Source organism: Marmota monax, unplaced genomic scaffold, assembly GCF_021218885.2.
Source record: "Marmota monax isolate L192 unplaced genomic scaffold, Marmota_monax_Labrador192_F-V1.1 WCK01_AAM20220418_F8-fsc00122, whole genome shotgun sequence".
NCBI lineage: Eukaryota > Metazoa > Chordata > Mammalia > Rodentia > Sciuridae > Marmota > Marmota monax.
The window spans coordinates 4,639,384-4,656,972 of NW_026695223.1; the positions used below are offsets into that span (position 1 = coordinate 4,639,384).

The window sequence follows — 17,589 nt, forward strand, 5'->3', positions numbered from 1 at the left end:
TGAGGAGTTTACAGCCACCACTTCAATTTTCCCAATTTTCCTATTATCCTCACTTTGAAAATGAAAAGATCAAAGGTCAGACTTGCCTATTATAGTACTTAAATAGGAGAATTGGGAATCTAATCGTTATCTTTCTATTCCAAATTCTGTTTCACCCCTCAAAACTTGATATTTGCTCTTTCAATACCTTTGATTAGACTCATCTGGGATCATCACCCTCTCATGTCTGATGCAAGAATCTTCTATTCAGTGATGCTGGGGACAGTAACCTCAGAATGTGACCCTAAGGGTCAGGCTTTTGGGGGCAGCCTGACTTTCTTCTAAGGGCAGCAAGCAGGAAATAACTTTCATTCATAACCTTCTGGAAAGGTCAGGGTAAAGAAATTAACACTGTTAAAATCTGTCAGGCACTGTATTAAGCACAAACATAGTTACTCATAGAAATAATGCAGCTCCCAAGAGAAATAAAAACACATATGTTCTACAGGAATGTTCACAGTAGCATTATACATAATGACCAGAAAGCAGAAATAACCCAGAAGGCTAAATAAATAAAGGGTGGTATATCCATACAAGGGATGTTATTCAGTCATAAAGAAATAAAGTTTATACACATGCCACAACATGGATGAACCTTAAAAACATCATGCTAAGCAAATAGAAACCAGTTTAAAAAATCCACATCACACATGCCTGTAATCCTAGTTCTCCTGAGATTAAAGCAGGAGGATCGCAAATTTCAAGACAGCTTGGATAATTTGGCAAGATCCTTTCTCAAAATAAAAATAAAAAAGGGCTGGGTGTGTAGTACAGTAGTAGAATGCTCCTGTATTCAATCGCCAGTACTGGAGTGGGGGAAAAAAGTATATCTATTATGTAATTCCATTATATGAAATGTTCCAAATAGGCCGATTCATAGATAAAATAGCTTGGTGGTTGCTTGGGATTTAAAGGAACTGGGGGGTGGGGTAGCTAAGGGGTATAAAGTGTTCCACAATTGTGATGATGATTGCTCAACTTTACACATACAAAAAAATTAAATTGCACACCTGATGAATTTTTATTGTATGTGAATTATAGCTCAAAATAAAATGGTCAGAAAGAGGAAGGAAGAAAAAGAAGGCACGTGGGCAATCGGAGACTGAAGCACACAGCTGACAAATACCATCACTGCGCTTTAAAAGCTGGGTCTAGGGGCTGGGGTCGTGGCTCAGGGGCAGAGCGCTGCCCTGGCGTGTATGAGGCTCTGGGTCCATTCTCAGTACCGCATATAAATAAATGAATAAAGTAAAGGTCCATCAACAACTAAAATATTATTTAAGAAAAAAAAAAAAAAAAAGCTGGGTCTAGCCCCGAAGCCCTTCCTGTACTGCACCATTATGTCCTTCGAGAGCAACTTCCAGTTTTGTTAAAGTACTTAGCGCGAACTTTAGGACTAGAGTTCCTGTGAACACAGACATTAAGACATGAGAGCAAAATGGTCGAGGAAACAAAGCACAGGCAGTGAATACGGCGGGCATGAGGCACGGCCGCCTACCTCACAAGGAGTCCTCGTTTCCGTCAAGCTCCCATTCCCTCCACCACGGGACACAAGGCCGCTGGCAGCCATATTTGAGCAATGGACCCACCCCCTGGTCACAGATGATTGGCTGCAAAGGAGGCCTGATTCGAATCCAGCCAATCAGAGTCCGCTCCTGGAGAGAGGCATCCATCTCTGCGTTCCTGGAACCGGAAGCGCTCTGCACCCTTGGCCCCGGTGGGAGCCGTGAGTGGGGCAGTGGAAACGGACCCACGATGGTGGGAAGGTGGCTTTCCACCGCCTCGATCCAGCCCACTCCTGGCCGGGCCACCGCGGTTCCCACGGTTCCACAAGGTACCCTGTGCCCTCCTTTTTCTTAAACAACCCAAGGATACTACACTAACCCATAGCATCAAGTTCAATCTGCGTTCAGTTACTTTACCAAAGTGAGGAAAAAAGGAAAGAAAAAGCAACCGCTGTGTGCGTGTCCCTGTTTTGAAGATGAATCTGCTTCCAGATGGCTGAAGCTGAGCAAACTTCAGCTAAAGAAACTGAAGCCCCAGTTTTCCTCCAGCCTGCACAGAGGGTTGGGTGTAGGCCACCATTTTCTACACTACAGAGGTCACTAGAGCAGCTCTCAAGAAGTCCCCTTTTGGCCCTCTTCATGACACTGGCGATGCTAGGGACATATCTGAAGTCAGTATGGCCCATGTCAAGAGACCTAACCTTTTGAGGACCTGGGAAGTTATTACAAAACTTAGATGTACCGAACGCTCAGACCCTCAGATGAAATTAACTAGGCCACAGTATCAGAAGGTGTACACTTTCCTTCCTTTCTTCCCAATAAAACCCCACTGCTAGAACTCTGGTGTATTTGAAATGGCCTGATGAGAAGTTACTGTGGATAACAAATGCATGTATGCCTTCTTGCTTTGGATCTACAATGTTTGCTAAAGCAGATCTCACATCCCCATCCCCCACTGGCAGGGAACACATATGAATGAAAAACATTTACAAGAGGCGGCCTAGTCTGGCGACCAGAAGGAAGAGCTGAGTTGACAGGAGGAAAAGGGATGACTGAATCCTTTTCCCATCCCTCTATTTATGGTAGTCATTTGGCTCCAGGAAATGCTGAGCCCCTTCTCCCAGGACCCTGTTGGGAGTGACGCCTGCACTGGCTGACCCAGCCTGCCACATCCTCCTCCTGGCCTCAACAGCTCTCTCCTCATGACCCAGTGGGTCACTGGGAATCCAGCCTGTAAATGACAGTGCTTCTTAGAGGTCCCAGTCCAGTAAGGAAATTCAAAAAGGGAATGCAAAAAGCGATATATAATGAAGCTAGAAAAGCCCTTGTCATGAAGATGTTCCCGAACAGGAACATAGGATGGTGACAGGCAAGAAATCAGGGCTGGAATGAACACACTGGCCCAGGAGGTTGTGGCTTGCCTAGCTTAGGCTGCATAGCCAACAAAGGCAGAAGCAGAATCCAAGGTTCTGTTGCCCTATCCAGGGCTCATTCACCTCTTCCACACTCCAACCCAGTAACTCACATTTCTGTAGAGAAGTTTCCTTAGGAGGACTGGGTTACATATTCTTGTTGTAGATATTTGCTATGGTTTCCATGTGAGATATCCCCCCAAAGCTCATGTGTGAGACAGTGTATGCTTAGAAGTGAGATGATTGGGTTATGAGAGCTTTAACCCAATAAGTGCATTTATCCAGATAGGAATTATCTGGATGGTAACTGTAAACAGGTAGGGTATGGCTGGGAGAGGTGGGTCATTGGAAGTGTGCCTTTGGGGTATATATTTTGTCTCAACAGCAGAAGTGTCTCTGCTTCTTGGTGGCCATGTCCAGACCTGCTTTCCTCCACCAACTCTTCTGCCATGATGTTCTGCCTCATGTTGGGCCCAGAGCAATGGACTTGGCCATCTATAAACTTTTCCTCCTCTAAAATTGTTCTTGTCAGATCTTTTCATCACTGCAGTAAAAAATCTGATCAAATCTATGTTTCTTTTTTATTTTCCTTTTCCTTTGTTCTTCCTACCCCCAAAGCTTCTCTTTGTCAGCTGAGAAGCCAGGCTCTTCACAACCCAGACAGATTTCTGGAGTTAGTGTGTTTTTGTTTTTTAACTGAGAAATGTTCTTTGTTACTAGGATGCTGAGGGTTTTTGTTGTTGTTGTTTGTTTTGTTTCAAGCAAGAAAAACCCAAGGGCTGGTGAGTATAATTCAGTGGTAGAGTGCTTATTGTCTAAAATGTATTAGTCTCTAGGTTTGAGTCCCAGAAACATAAAAAAAAAAAAAGCCCAGTTATCGAGTTATCAGGTAATACTAACTATGAGCTCCTATTAAATGTTTTTCCACAAAGAAACAGAGAATAGACCAAAGCAGTCATAACAGAAATCCACGTATGCCAGACTGAGTAGGAGGCTATATTATTTCACATTCAAAGTCCTCTCCATTTGACACAGCACCTGGTGATCAACACTTTTACAGCTGACATGTACATACAAAATACCATGACCAAGTTCATTTCACGCAAAAGAGAATAGATAGAGTGTCCTATTGGCAAAGTTACTCCTGGGGTTTGGGGAGTTAAAATTTCCTCATTCCCACACTATGTTTGTAATCTTGCTTGGGTACTTCCCCACCACGTCTAGCTGAAATCCCAACTTTTTCCATAAAAGCTATCCTGACTACCCCAAGCTAAAGTTCTTCCTCCCTCCTCTGAATTTCTATTAACTTATCTACACTTGATTAAATATATGTGCCTTGTGTTCTCTTGTTGTTGGCTTCAAATATTATTTAAATATTTTTTAATATTTATTTTTTAGTTTTAGGTGGACACAATATCTTTATTTTATTTTTATGTGGTGCTGAGAATCTAACCCACTGCCTCACATATGCTAGGTGAGCGCTCTACTGTTGGAGCCACATCCCCAGCCCCCAAATATTATTTAAATATTTTTATTTAAGGTTTCACATGTTTATGTTTTGACATCTCAGATGAGACTGCAATCATGAATGAATGTCTAACATTATTGGTTGGACACAAGCTGTTTCATTTTTATTTTTTTGCACCAGGGATTGAACCCTGGGGCGCTTAACCACTGAGCCACATACCCAGCCCTTTTTTATTTTGAGATAGGGTCTCACTAAATTCCTTAGGACTTGCTAAGCTTCTGAGGCCGACTTTGAATTTGTGATCCTCCTGCCTCAGCCTCCTGAGCCAATGGGATTACAGGCTTGTGCCACTGCACCTAGCTCACTGCATCTTTATGCTAGTCCCACTATTTCCCCCTTTATAGAAACCAGTGTCTGGAGGGATGAACTTTTCCTATGGCTACAGGGTTGCTGAATGAATACTATCGATTAGAGTTCAGATGCCTAACGTGTGTGTGCCTAAGAGGCAGGGTACAGTCTTCCATTCCTGGATCCAGAAGAAGGACTCTGTGAATTGTTAAGAGCTGATTTTATTCCAAGCAGCCAGCAGCCAGTCCCTCTCTAGCCCTCCTCTACCTCCCTGCCCACCGTGCATGCCCTGGCACCAAGACACTGCCTGGCTGGCTTGCTGCACTCCCAGCAGCAGCCCTCTCAGTTACCATCTTGTGACTTCTTTTCCCCCTGCAGGCTTTCCTGATGTTCATTTTAACTCGACCTCATTAAACAGTACTACTGAGAAGGGAAGAAGGGCCACTCTGCTTGACTGTCCTGGCCTCTGGGCACCCAGACAGCACCAGGGCCTACTCCAGCCAGGGCTGAAGGCTCACATAGCTCCTTGAATGGAATGCACCTGAAGGTCACGTTCACTTGCTTCCTGGCAGCCACCTCTCTCCAGCTGTGCTGCCTGAACACTCCTTGTTTCCCTACCCCCCTCTTTCCCTCTCTCCTTCCTGTCCTCCTCTTCCTTTCCTCCCCCTCAGACTCCTTCCCACCCTCTTTTGCTGGCTTCTGTTCTTTCTTTCCATGAGCAGAGAGTTTCCAGGCCTGGCCCTCCGCCAGCACATTTGGACAAAAGGCAGCAATCTTAGAGGGAGACGTCATCTCCCATCCCCATCCATGGGGCCAGCACAAGAGAGTTGAGCGGAGGCTGCTCCCCTAGCTGCTCCCAGGTTCTGGGAAAGGAGCAGGAGAGATGGAATATCATAGGGGCTAAAGCAAAGGATTTGGAACCAGACAGATCCAGGTTCCAACTCCAGTGAACTCTAAGAGCTGCAGGACCTTGGGCAAGTTACTTTCCTAAGCCTCAGTCCTCTCAGTACTGAGAGCAGGACCTGCTTTGAAAGGCTGGAAAAGATGAAGTGAGAGAGCTCCCTCCCACAAAGCCCCAGCACAGGGCATGTCCTGTGAAAAGCAACCAACAAATGTATTCCTGGTTACAAAGTACACCGAACCCTGCGGAATAATACCAACATGAATGATGACACAGAACCATGTGTTAAAAAATAACAATAATACCATCTCTTCAACTCATCCAGAGGGCTGCTTACCCAGCCTTGTTTATCTGCAAGTGTGGTAAAACTCTAAAACACTCTTCAACAGGGCTGGGAATGTAGCTCCATGAATGTAGCTCAATGATGGAGCACTTGCCTAGCATACACAAGGCTATATGGGTTCGATCCCTGGCACTGCAAACAACTCTCAAATGTATGACACTGTAACAATGTAATCATGCAAAAACTGGTTTTGAAATTTTTAGAGGAGGTCAGGAATGGTGGCACACGCCTGTAATCCCAGCGCTTCAGGAGGCTGAGGCAGGAGATTCATGAGTTCAAAACCAGTCAGCCTCAGCAAATTAGCAAGGCCCTCAGCCAACTAAGGAGGCCCTGTCTCTAAATAAAATATAAAAAAAGGGTTGGGGGAGTTGCTCAGTGGTTAAGGCCCCGAGGTTCAGTCCTCGGTACCAAAAAAAAATTATTAGGGGACCTGACCCCATTTCCTTTACAGGAGAAGCATGCACCCCAAGCAGTGGCCAGCATTCAGCCTCACAGGTTACAAGGCCAGCCTGAGAGTGAGGAGGAGGCCACCCTGAAAACACAGCAGCCTGTCCTGGCCGCCTTCTTCCCATGCTCTTTTCCAGCTCTCTAAGAGCTGAGGCCCCTATTTCTGTTTATTTACTCTCTGTGCCTGGCATTTTATAGTCAGAAGTTGTGCAGTGCCTGGAAATATGCTCATTTTTATTTAGCTAAATTTCAATATATGGAAAATTATCTTTTGCCTGTGATTTCATTTAGGTAATCTGAGCCAGCATGAATGGATCTGAAACTAATCAATAAGATTAATCAACATGCTGCACACAGTATCTATAGGAGGTGCTGAAGGAATGGTCCTATCTCAATCAAGATAACACATAAACCCAGTCAACCAAATGGCAATAAGAGATTGTAATCATTAAGACAAAAAGACAAGATGAGTCAAGGGAATGCCTGATAGCATATTTAATAAAAATCACAATGTGACATTGGTTAAAGATTAAATTTAAACTACAGTGGCTAGTGTTACGAAACAAATACAAACTGGAGGAATTTAGAGGACAATGAAAGAGGAGTCACAGACTGCTTCAAAAAAGGAGGTAGAATTTGGCCCTTCAATACTTAGGTGTGATACAGTTTGAGTGTGGTCTGTCCCCTCTGAAACTCATGTAGAAATTTAATCCCCCTAATGAGATATTAAGAGGTGAGATCAGGTAGGACCCTTAAAGGTGATTAGGACTCTGTCCTCCTGAGTGGGGCAATCCATGTATACAGTTAGTGGGGTATCTAGAGAGTGGGTCTGCTAAAAAAAACCAGTTTGGTTTGGTCTCAGTTTCCCGTTTCTCATCATATAATGCTGGGCACCATCTCAGGACTTTGCCAACAAGAAGGGTCTCACCAGATGCAGCTCCTGGACCTTGGACCAGAACCATGAGCCAAAATAAACATCTTTCATTATAACGTACCCAGTCTCTAATACTGTACAACAGAAAACAGACCACAACAGCTGTGTTCCAATAGTTGGAAAAAGAAAAGTATTCAAGGCAAGGTGAGAGCATAAAGAAAAGGAGAAGGTGTACTCTGGCCACTGTGATGACTGACCTAGTGGTGCTGGAGCGAAGGACGTGGGTAGGGAATGGGAGAAGATGGAACACTCAGGTAGGCTAGATGTCAAGATGCTCTGAAAGTAAGAAGGAAGGTAAGGCTTCCTCCCCTAGAAAATGAAAAGGGCCTGATGGAGATGTGTTTTCTTTTGCCCATGTTAGGGGAGAGTGCCACACTCAGGAGACACGTGTAGAGCAGGCAGTTGGAGGGGATGAACTAGATATCTGGTGGAAGAACAGTTCCGCAGGGGTGAAGCTGGAAGGGTTCTTGTGAGCATGAATGAGCTGTCTGGGGAAGGAAGTGCAGAAAAGGCAGAGTGAAGGACTGAGGCATGGGTGCTCCTTCCTATCACTTCACTCTTGACTGGCTTTTTCACCTGGACCTTCCAGCTAGAAGGTGCGATCTGATGGCATGTCCAATCCAACACATGCATTAGACTTTTTTTTCTTAAAGACAGAACTTGCTGTGTTTTCCAGACTGGCCTGGTACTCTTGGGCTCAAGCAATCCTTCTGCCTCAGCCTCCAGACTACAGGCACATGCCACCACGCCCGGCTTCTGGACTTCTCTACTAATGTCTAGTCCAGATCATGGGCTACAGGGAGTGATGCATATATGTTTGTTGAATGCAAAACAACTGGTGAAGATCTCTGTTTTGAAAGACAATTAGGACAACCAAAATGTATGGTGTCTAAGGTGAGGAAGATTTAAAATATGCAATTAAAATGTGACATGGGCTGGGCAGAGTGGCACACACCTGTACTCCCAATTACTCAGGAGGCTGAGGCAGGAGGATTGCAAGTTTGAGTCTAGCCTCGGCAATTTAGCAAGGCCCTGTCTCAAAATAAAAAATGTAAAAAAAAGGCTGGGAGGGTGGTGGTGGTGCTGGGAATAAGGCTCAGTGGTAGAGCACTTGCCTAGCATTCACCAGGCCCTGGGTTCAATTCCCAGTGTGGGGGGGCAGAATATTTACCAACTAGTAGAGTAGCATCTCAATATTTTGACAACTGGCCCAAATATATCAGGGCATAGCAGTTTTTTTATATTTATTTTTTAGTTTTTATTTTTACACAATATCTTTATTTTACATTTATATGGTGCTAAGGATCAAACTCAGTGCCTCAAGCATGCTAGGCGAGCATTCTACCACTGAGCCACAACCCTAGCCCCAGCATAGCAGTTTTATACTAACCTTATTGGGTTTCAAGAAAGGAAGAGTCAGGAACATACAGTACATTAGCAAAATCAAGAACCAAGAGAACAGTGAACTGGCCGTTGATTTCCCTATTAGTAACCTGGGATAAAATTTCAGCAGATGGTTAGGAACCGAAGCCAGATTTCAGGGATGTGGGGAGGACTTGAAGACCTGCCCCAGGGGACTCTTCCAGTTCTTTGCTTCTCTCACCACCCTGCAAATAACATCCTCCTTCTTTCTTCCTCCAATAAATAAGCAGCCTGAATCCCAAGCTGCATGTATACCTAGAAGCAGCCACTTTACCCGCTTTCCCCACTCTTTGCCCCTGTCCCAGGCATGGAATCTTGGCTGTCCTGTGTTCAGGGAGGAAAGCTGGGATAAGAGGCTCCCTTGGCCCTGACTCCACGGAGCTGGACTCTCCAAGTGTGGTTGTTTTGAGAGGCATTAAGCAGCGCTCTCCTCTGACATTTTGTTTTCCCACCCCGTTAGTCACTGTAGTTCACTGAGGGGTAAACAGAGTTCATTGGTCTCCCTTTGATGTCCTGGGAGCTTGTGGATGTTTGCTGATTGACACAAATACAAATGATGAAATGGACCAGATACAAAGGATGTCAGTTGTTACAGATGCCCGGAAGTTATCTTTGGGGTTAGATGACCACTGCTTCATTCCAAGTTGGAATGAATCTCACCTGCAGCTCAGAGTGTCGGGTGGAGGACTCCTCTGAGTACCATGAGAGCCAGAGACAATGCCCTGGCAGGGAAGCCCAGAGCACAAGCCAGTGCTTCAAGAAGCTCCTTTCTGTCTTACTACCAGCCACCTTGACCAAGTCTGTGGCTGAGAGATTAGCCTTACTACAACCACAACGGGTGCAAGTTCTGTGTCTCAGGCTGCCCTCTCACTCCTGTGCAGGAACCAAACCAGGGCATCCAGCATCTTCCCCAGCTGACTTCTCTGACTAAGTGCGTTCAGCTTTTGCAGTGATTTGGGGCATAATCCCATAAAACACTTTTGCTGGATCTTCTGGGGAGGTCCAGCCTATATTGCCCAGGACTTGAGAACCAGAAATAAAAAGGCTGTTATGTCCTGCTCTGGCGCTTCCAGTTTGCTGGGGCAAGGCAGTCAGTTATGAGACTTTTCCAAGGGCAGTAGTACCCATCTCCTCTAACTCATTCAAAAGGAACAAGAAAGTCACATGTAGCCTCAGCTGGGGCAGCTATCCACCTGCCCCCTCCCCTTCCCTGGACTCAGGCTCCGACTCTAGGGGGATAAGAAAGACCAGAGGACAGAGGGATGAGATCAAGTCATCTCTACCTGGGGACAGTACACCTACGCCAGCAAGGATGCGTCCAACCCTCAGCCTTTGCCACAAGATGCAGTTATAGGACGGTCCAGGTTCAGCCTGTTGTACATCAATTGACAACTCATTTTTTATGCTAGGCACAGGGGCACGTGCCTATAGTCCCAGTTACTCAGGAGGCAGAGATAGGAAGATCATTTAGAAATTTGGGACCAGCCTGGGCAATGTAAACCCATCCCTTCTGTTAAAACTTTTTTTTTTTTAGTGCACATTTCTGTTTTTATTGTTTGTTATTATTTATTTGAACTCTGGGTTTTCATTTCCCAGAAGAAAAGAGTGGGAGAGAGGAGGAGGAGAGAGAGAACTCCCTTTTTGCTTTAGAAACTGACCCAGTTTGTGATTTTTAAAAAATATTTTTCTAATTGTCGATGGACCTTTATTTTATTTATTTATATGTTATGCTGAGAATCAAACCCAGTGCCTCGCACATGTTAGGCAAGTGCTCTACCACTGAGCTACAGTTCAAGCCCTTAGTTTTTGATTTTTTTCTTCTTTTTGGTAGACCAGGAATGGAACCCCAGGCTTTGGATAAGCTAGGCAAATGTGGTACCACTGAGCTATACCCCAGCCCTTATACCTATTTTAATGTAGCAATTCCACTTCTAGGGTTGGATTGTTTTTAGGTTTTTTTTTTTTTTTGTGTGTGTGTGTGTGTGTTACTAGGGATTGAACCCAGGGCCTTGTGCATGCGAGGCAAGCACTCTACCAACTAGCTATATCCCCAGCGTAGGATTGTATCTTATGGAATACCGGGACAAGGGCTGGAGAGGGCTTGTGACAACATCACTTATAATAGCTAAAATTGAAAACAACCAATTGCCCATAAACCAGTTTTGTTACACAAATTAAATCAATCCATATAAAGGAAACCTGGGAAGCTGTTACAAAGAAGGCTGTGTAAGCACTACACAAAAATTGCCCTCACAAAATGTTTCTACATTATGATAACATGTTGCAAACCAATAAGTAGCACTTGCCTCTACTTCTGTAAATAAACAAAAATATCATATGCCAAGAAAAAATGTCTAGGAGGATTCATGATATATACCAAACAGTGCCGGCCTTTCAGGCAGGGGATAGTATAGAATAAACTTTCATTTCTCATCTTATTCTTTTCATGTATTGCTTAAGTTTCACAGCAAATATGATTTTCAGATTTTACATATGTATACATAGAAAATTTATATATATAAGGAAAATTAAAACTGTAAAGTACACTTTTTTAAAGACCAAAATAACAGAAGGAAACACATTTAACACTCTGCTTAAACTGCTCTGACAAGCTCTTGGGGTGAGACCTGCAGCCTATGGAAGGCCTAGTCATGATAGAGTACAGCCTTGGTCACTGTCACGGTCACGTCCACAGCTCCCCATCCCAGTCCCTTCCCAGCTCAATCTGTACCACTGAGGGACTCGGTGTTTTCCCTAAACTTGCTACAGAGTGATTCACCCCTACCTTCCCTGAGGCCAGGAGAAAAACCCATAACTTTGTTTTCCACAGTTCAGCCAGTTAGAAAGGGGTCTCAGGCTTACCTCTCTTTTAGCCCCACTGAACTACAGCCAAGGACCAAGCAACAGCTCTAGGCCCCAGCTGGTAAAGAGCCTAATATTTAGGCAAACTGAGAGCTAACAGGATAGATTTTTGCCCAAATCAGGCACTGATTTTTAACACCAGCCATAAAAGACAATCTGACCATCGTTTTCCATGTGGAGAATTGAGTTAATCACTCACCTTCTGTTATTAAAGGGGTCCAGTGGCCTGGCAGCTTTTCCACTGGGTGAAGTACAGAGAGTTTTAAGAGAGCTGGGGTAACCTTGAATTGTGAGGAGGTCAGCTGGTTCTAGTGAAGGAAAAGGGGTTCAGGCCCGGATACACAGGATGACAGGTGGGCCCGGGGCTTGGTCCCCAGAGCCACAGAAGACCAGGGGTGCATGCTAAGAAGCACAGCTGAGGACAGCAAGCTGCCACAGCTTACAAGGGTCTGCACAACCAACCTATGAGAAAGCAGTTTCAGTAGACTCTCTCCAAGAAACACCACTCAGGCACAGCACCAGGGAAGGAACTGCTGAACCCTAGCTTCAGCAAGAATACAGGAGGACCTGGCAAGACCTCAGGGTAAGGCAGTGAGACCAGCAGGACACAGGCCCAAGCAGGGTGGGCCTTGGCCACTTACTACCCATGCATCCCCCCAATCCCACCCCACCCTGCATCTTTTGCAATCTGAGGTTTCTATCCCTCCTGTGATGTTAAAGCAACTGGCTGTACCTTAAAATCATCTGGAGACTTTAACAAATGCTGATACCCAAAGCCCACTCTCAGAGACTTTGCTTTAATTGATCTAGGGTGGGACCCAGGCATCAATTATTTTGAAAATCCTCCTTCCTGGGATTGAGAGTATAGCTCAGTGGTAGAGCCCCTGCCCAGCCTGGGAGGCCCTGGGTTCAATTCCCAGTACCACAGAACAGAACAATCCCCCTCTCTTGCATTTCAATGTATAACCTCAAGGTATTCCAAGTTAAAAAAAATTAAGAAACTTGATGTGGGGACAGAATTCTAGACCTATTCACTGTTAATTTAAGACAACTAAAGTTGACTAGAAAAAATAGTGTAAATTTTAGAAGGCACCTGAGCAAGGCATGAATCTAGATTCTGCAGGTTTCCTGCCTTCTGTGGACACCAAAGGGAAGGGCTGGCCAGGAGATCTCCTCACTTTCCTCCTTTCTCCACAACTTCCTGGTGTTGCAGCCAACAAGATTCTCACACTCCCGTCCTCCCCTGGGAGGGGATCTTTGGTCTTCAAAATCCCGCTCCCTTAAATGCAGGCTAAATGTCAGGTCTGGGTGCAGAAAGACCTGGACCACCCTGGGAAGTGGATTAGCAGCCCTAAATGCTGCTCCCACCCCACTTGCCTGTTGCCCTGTTGGTCAGGATTCCTGGGTGTTAGCTCTGCCAACGCCAGAGGCCCTGCCTGGCCCCTTCTCCAGGAGTCTCAGCCCACCCACCTACGGCCACGCAGGATGTGTCTTCTTCCCTTGTGGTTGGGCATCCTGGGGGGTTTTGCTTTCTATATTCACAGAAGTAGATGTCACTTCTTCCCTTGAGTGACCACTGTCTGCTCTCTACCGGGTTCTCTGGCTCTAGCAGTTCTGTGTCATGACTGTCCACACCCAAAGCTGACAGCCCTAAGTACGCTCCTCTAGTCCTAAGAGGCAGATGGCATCGGAAGCAAGTCATGTGCAGTTCTATCTTGCTATCTTTTGTAACACCAATAATGATTTTTTTCCTTTTTATTGTATTATCCATATTTTTGTTTTGTTTATACAATGAAGACTTTTTTTTCTATGTCACTCTCTTAGTCTTTACATAAAGTTCCCTTGATAAACTCCCAGCTGAGTTCAATTCCAAGAAAAAATCTTGTTCTGAAAATTAATTTGTATGCTTTCTGTTGTCCCAAATCCAAAACTATGCAATCCAGTGTATTTTTGTTTGTTCCTAAGTTGCCAGAAAACTTAGAGCCAAATTCATTGTCCAAGTATTGTGATCTGCTCAATTTGGGCCATTCAAAATGTCCACTCCTTTTGCTTTGCTTTTTCTCCTGGGCATTTTTGTACTTGATTTTAGTCTAAGTTACCTCACCCTGCGCCCAAAACAGTCCACAGCAGTGCCTACCTCTTGACCTTGGGAATCCTTTTGTCCTCTCCTGCCCCACCACTGCTGTCACCCTGCTCAGTAAGAATCCGGGTCTGGATGTTGCAAAGATTTGGTCTCATCCTCCTCCAGGTCTCCACCCAACAATGAGTGAGCTTTCTAAGACACAAATCTGACCCCTGGGAACTCCTCCTCCTGAAGAGCCTTCCTTGCCCTGCCTTCCCCCAAGCCCTCCCAACACACACACACACACACACACACACTCTTCCACACTGCAGGCTTGCCGAATCTCAGTGACTTTACATTCACTGTTCAACAAAGCTGAAACAACCTTGACTGCTTTGTTTTCTCTGTAGAGAAGTTTCCAGGGTTCGGCCCAAGCATCAGCTCTCTGTGGGCCTTCCATGAGCTGGGGGTCCCTCCTCTGGTCTTTCTCACTCTGTGGCTGGATTACTCGCAGCCAGGTCAGACCAAGTTTTAATTTTGCTTCACTACTCAGTCAGGATGATGAGTTCCTGGAAAGATGGAAGAGGTATTCTTCATCCCTGTGTTGAAGACATGGCTCAGACAGGGTTCGATTATCCCAGAATAAAGGACAGGACACCAGCCCCTCTGCCAGCCTTTTTGTTGTCCTGCCTCAAAACACGGTCTCTAGCCAGCACACCTGAATCCCAGGGGCTCAGGAGGCTGAGGCAGGAGGATGGAGAAAGTTCAAGGCCAGCCTCAGCAACTTAGGGAGGCCCTATCTCAAAATAAAAAATAAAAGGGGCTGTAAAAATGTCTCCGTTTGCCCTGGACTTCCTCTCAGAATTCCATTCTATGCCTCCCACCCCCAAAACTTTCTACTCCACTCTGGATGTTTCACATTGCAAGGAGAAATGATTTTTTTTTTTAATTTTATGTAGTAACCACAGAGAGTATAAGCATTCAATAACAAATTACTATAGAGTGTCTATTGTAACCCTATCACCCCGCCCCATTATTACCCAACCTCATCTGGGGTGTTTAAGTCATCCCTTGAAGCCCTCTGAGCACAAGCCAGAAGTCTGCCTGCTCCTTCCCCAGCACCAGCGGGTGAAATCTTCCCCTGCTCCAATCCACGGCCCTACTGCGCACTCTCAGCTTCCTGTCCTGGCTGCTCACAACAGGATTCCACAGGTCTTGGTTCTGCTCGGTGGTCAGAATCCAGATCCCTGTGACCCTCGTAAACTTGATTATATCCTGTGTTGTTAAGAGACTTCCCCTAGACTTCATCTGTTCCCAACTCCATCCTTAGGGAAAAAGAGGGAGAAGTAAGATTCAATCATCTTTACCTTCCAGCTTCCCCAAGACTGCAAATTCCTACCACAGCGAGGGGGTGGGGGCTGGCTGCTCAGGCGCCCCAATCTTCCCCCCGCGAGCGCACCCGCGCGCACTCACACTCACGCGCACTCACACTCACGTCCCCTGTGGCCCAGCACCGCGTAGTGCGAGGACCCCGCCCAGTTCTGCAGGTCTCCGGGCGAGGGACGGCGGCTTCCCGACCCGGGAGGAGGTCTGGATCGCACTTTGCTGAAGTCCGCGGGCGGGCTGAAGCGCCCCGCAGGACCGCGCCTCTGCGTCCCCACCGCCGGCCGCCAGAGCCCAGCGTCCGCGGTCTGCAGAGAACCACTTCCCAACTCCGGGTTCGGGCAACTCGAGCCGTTTCCTGCCTCCGGCCTCCAGTGCCCTGCTAGGTCCCCCAGCTCACCCCGCTCCCCCGGCCCCGCCCTACCTCCCCGCGGGCGGCGGCTCCGCGGGCTTCGGGGTGCATCTCGGGGACGTCCGGGGGCGCCGGGGCGGAGGGCGGCTCGGCGCGGGGCCGGGCGGTGGCGGGAGCCCAGGGCGCCATGGCCCGCAGCCCTCCGCGCCTTTGTCCGCGCGGCCTCGCACGGCCGCCGGCGAGCCCCTGGGGTCCCCGCCGCGCGCTCTCGTCGGGTCCCCACCGCCCCAGGCCTCGGCGGCGCGCTCCTCTGGGCCGCCCGGCGCCCCTCCCGCCAGCCGAGAACTGACTCGTCGGGCTGCCCCTTCCTCTTCCTCTCGCGGCGCGGCGACGATCTGCCGTGACGCGCGCCCCCTCCTCCCGACCCATCCCGCCCCGGCTCCAGTGAGCTAATCCGCAGCTGGCGGGCGCCCGGCCGGTTGCCACGGCAACCCCTCTCCCAGGGCCCGCCGCCGAGGGGAGCCACGGTAAACAGGACCTTCTGCCTGACTCGCCCCCTCGCCTTTCGGGGGTGGGAGAGAGATGGTGGCTTAACCCCTTCTATGCTGAAGACCACCACGTGGCAATCTCCATTCCACCTGGGCCAGAGAGCCATTGGCACGATGCGCTCAGCTGGGAACCAAACCTGGACTTAGATGCCACCGAAGGGTCACTCCCAGGTCCTCGCATTGCTCCGACCGGTTAACACAATTATGGGACTGGACTGGGCCTGGGACACCCCAGGCAGAGTCGGGCACCACACTTGCCCCAAGCTGCTTGCAATCAGGCGGGAGTAATGACTGTCTGTCATAAGACAGGCAAAGAGGGTTTGGATAGAAGAGCTCCCGAACCCTCGAGGAGCAGGGCTTTTGTCTGGAAATGCTCCCAGAGGAGAAATGACTTTTAAGTGTCCACTGCCCTAACATAGGACACACATTCGAGGCACAGGGTTGCAGGCTTTGGGATCGCCAAATAAACGTGTACACACACGTGAAAATGCTGTGGGCTTCCGGAAGGGAGACCCGAATACAAACTGGGGCATTTGAGGAAGTTCCCTGGGGCTTTGATTGGCGGAGGATCTTGAATGATGAACTGGGGTAAGTGGAGGGGAAATGGAGGAAAAGAAAGACAGTCTAGATGGAGAGAAGAGCATGAGCAGAGGCAGAGGGGAGGTTGGACACACAGAATCTATGTCACAGATGAACAGAGTGAACCGTGTGAACGGTGAATAAGGTCAGATAGGTGGGCCTGGCCAGATTTCAAAAGGCCTGGATAGAATTTGGATTTTATGCTGCAAGCAATGGGGAGCCATGGGAAGTTTTCGAGCAGAGGAGCGCCCAGATGAAAGGGAGATTTTGAGCCTGGCAGTGGCTCTATACTGAAGGAAAACCATTCTTGCCTTTAGCTCAGGTACCTTCAGAAGGGTTAAGCTGCCAGAGGCCTAAAGTTTAGGCAAGGGGAAAAAAGAAGAGAGACTTAGCCTTACACATCCACAAAAGAGGTGCTCAGGAGAGAGAAAATAAATAAAGGACTTCGTATGACAAGCAATGTCTGGGAACCTGAGATTTGAGGTACTTGTTCAAAGTCATAGGAGAGTCTGGATGTGGTGGCACATGTCTGTAATCACAGAGACTCCAGAGGCTAAAGGAGGAGGATACAAGTTAGAGGCCATCATGGGCAACTTAGGGAGACCCTATCTCAAAAAAAAAAAAAAAAAAAAAAGGCTGGTGCTGAGGATATAGCTCAGTGGCAAAGCACCACTGGTTCAGTCCCTAACAACTCCCCCCCCCCCGAAAAAGTCACAGTCACAGCTAAAGGTTTTGATCATATTACGAGCTCTCTGAAGCTTTTCTAGTCCTTCACGCAACACTCATTTCAACTTAAGCACAGTGAACTTTCAGAATACAAATTTGCAAAGTGGAAGCATTAGGAAAAAAAAAGTAAGCATTTAAATTATTATTTTGTTTTCAGAAGCATCATTCCATACGTTTGTTTTCACTTTCTAAATAAAGATCAGAGGTGTGACTTTTTGACTGGTTAATCACTGTCCAAGCCCTCAGTGTATGGCAACA

At 47.1% G+C, this 17,589-nt stretch overlaps 1 protein-coding gene across 11 annotated transcripts in view; it reads right to left on the reverse strand.

Annotated features, from left to right (window-relative positions):
• The window catches only part of Dennd2a (DENN domain containing 2A), a 105,045-nt gene that overhangs the window by 75,862 nt on the left and 11,594 nt on the right, over positions 1-17,589 (reverse strand). For 2 of the 11 annotated variants that reach the window (XM_058575767.1, XM_046434049.2), the window contains exon 1: positions 13,819-15,185. The exons of 5 other annotated variants lie outside the window; for them this stretch is intronic. In XM_058575767.1, coding sequence (XP_058431750.1) covers positions 13,819-13,919 — 101 coding nt within the window. In that variant the 5' untranslated portion in view covers positions 13,920-15,185. Of the gene's footprint in view, positions 1-13,818; positions 15,186-15,232; positions 15,452-15,550; positions 15,681-17,589 lie in introns of those variants that run through there. 4 more of the 11 variants (XM_058575770.1, XM_046434051.2, XM_046434052.2 and 1 more) reach the window with 4 other exon arrangements.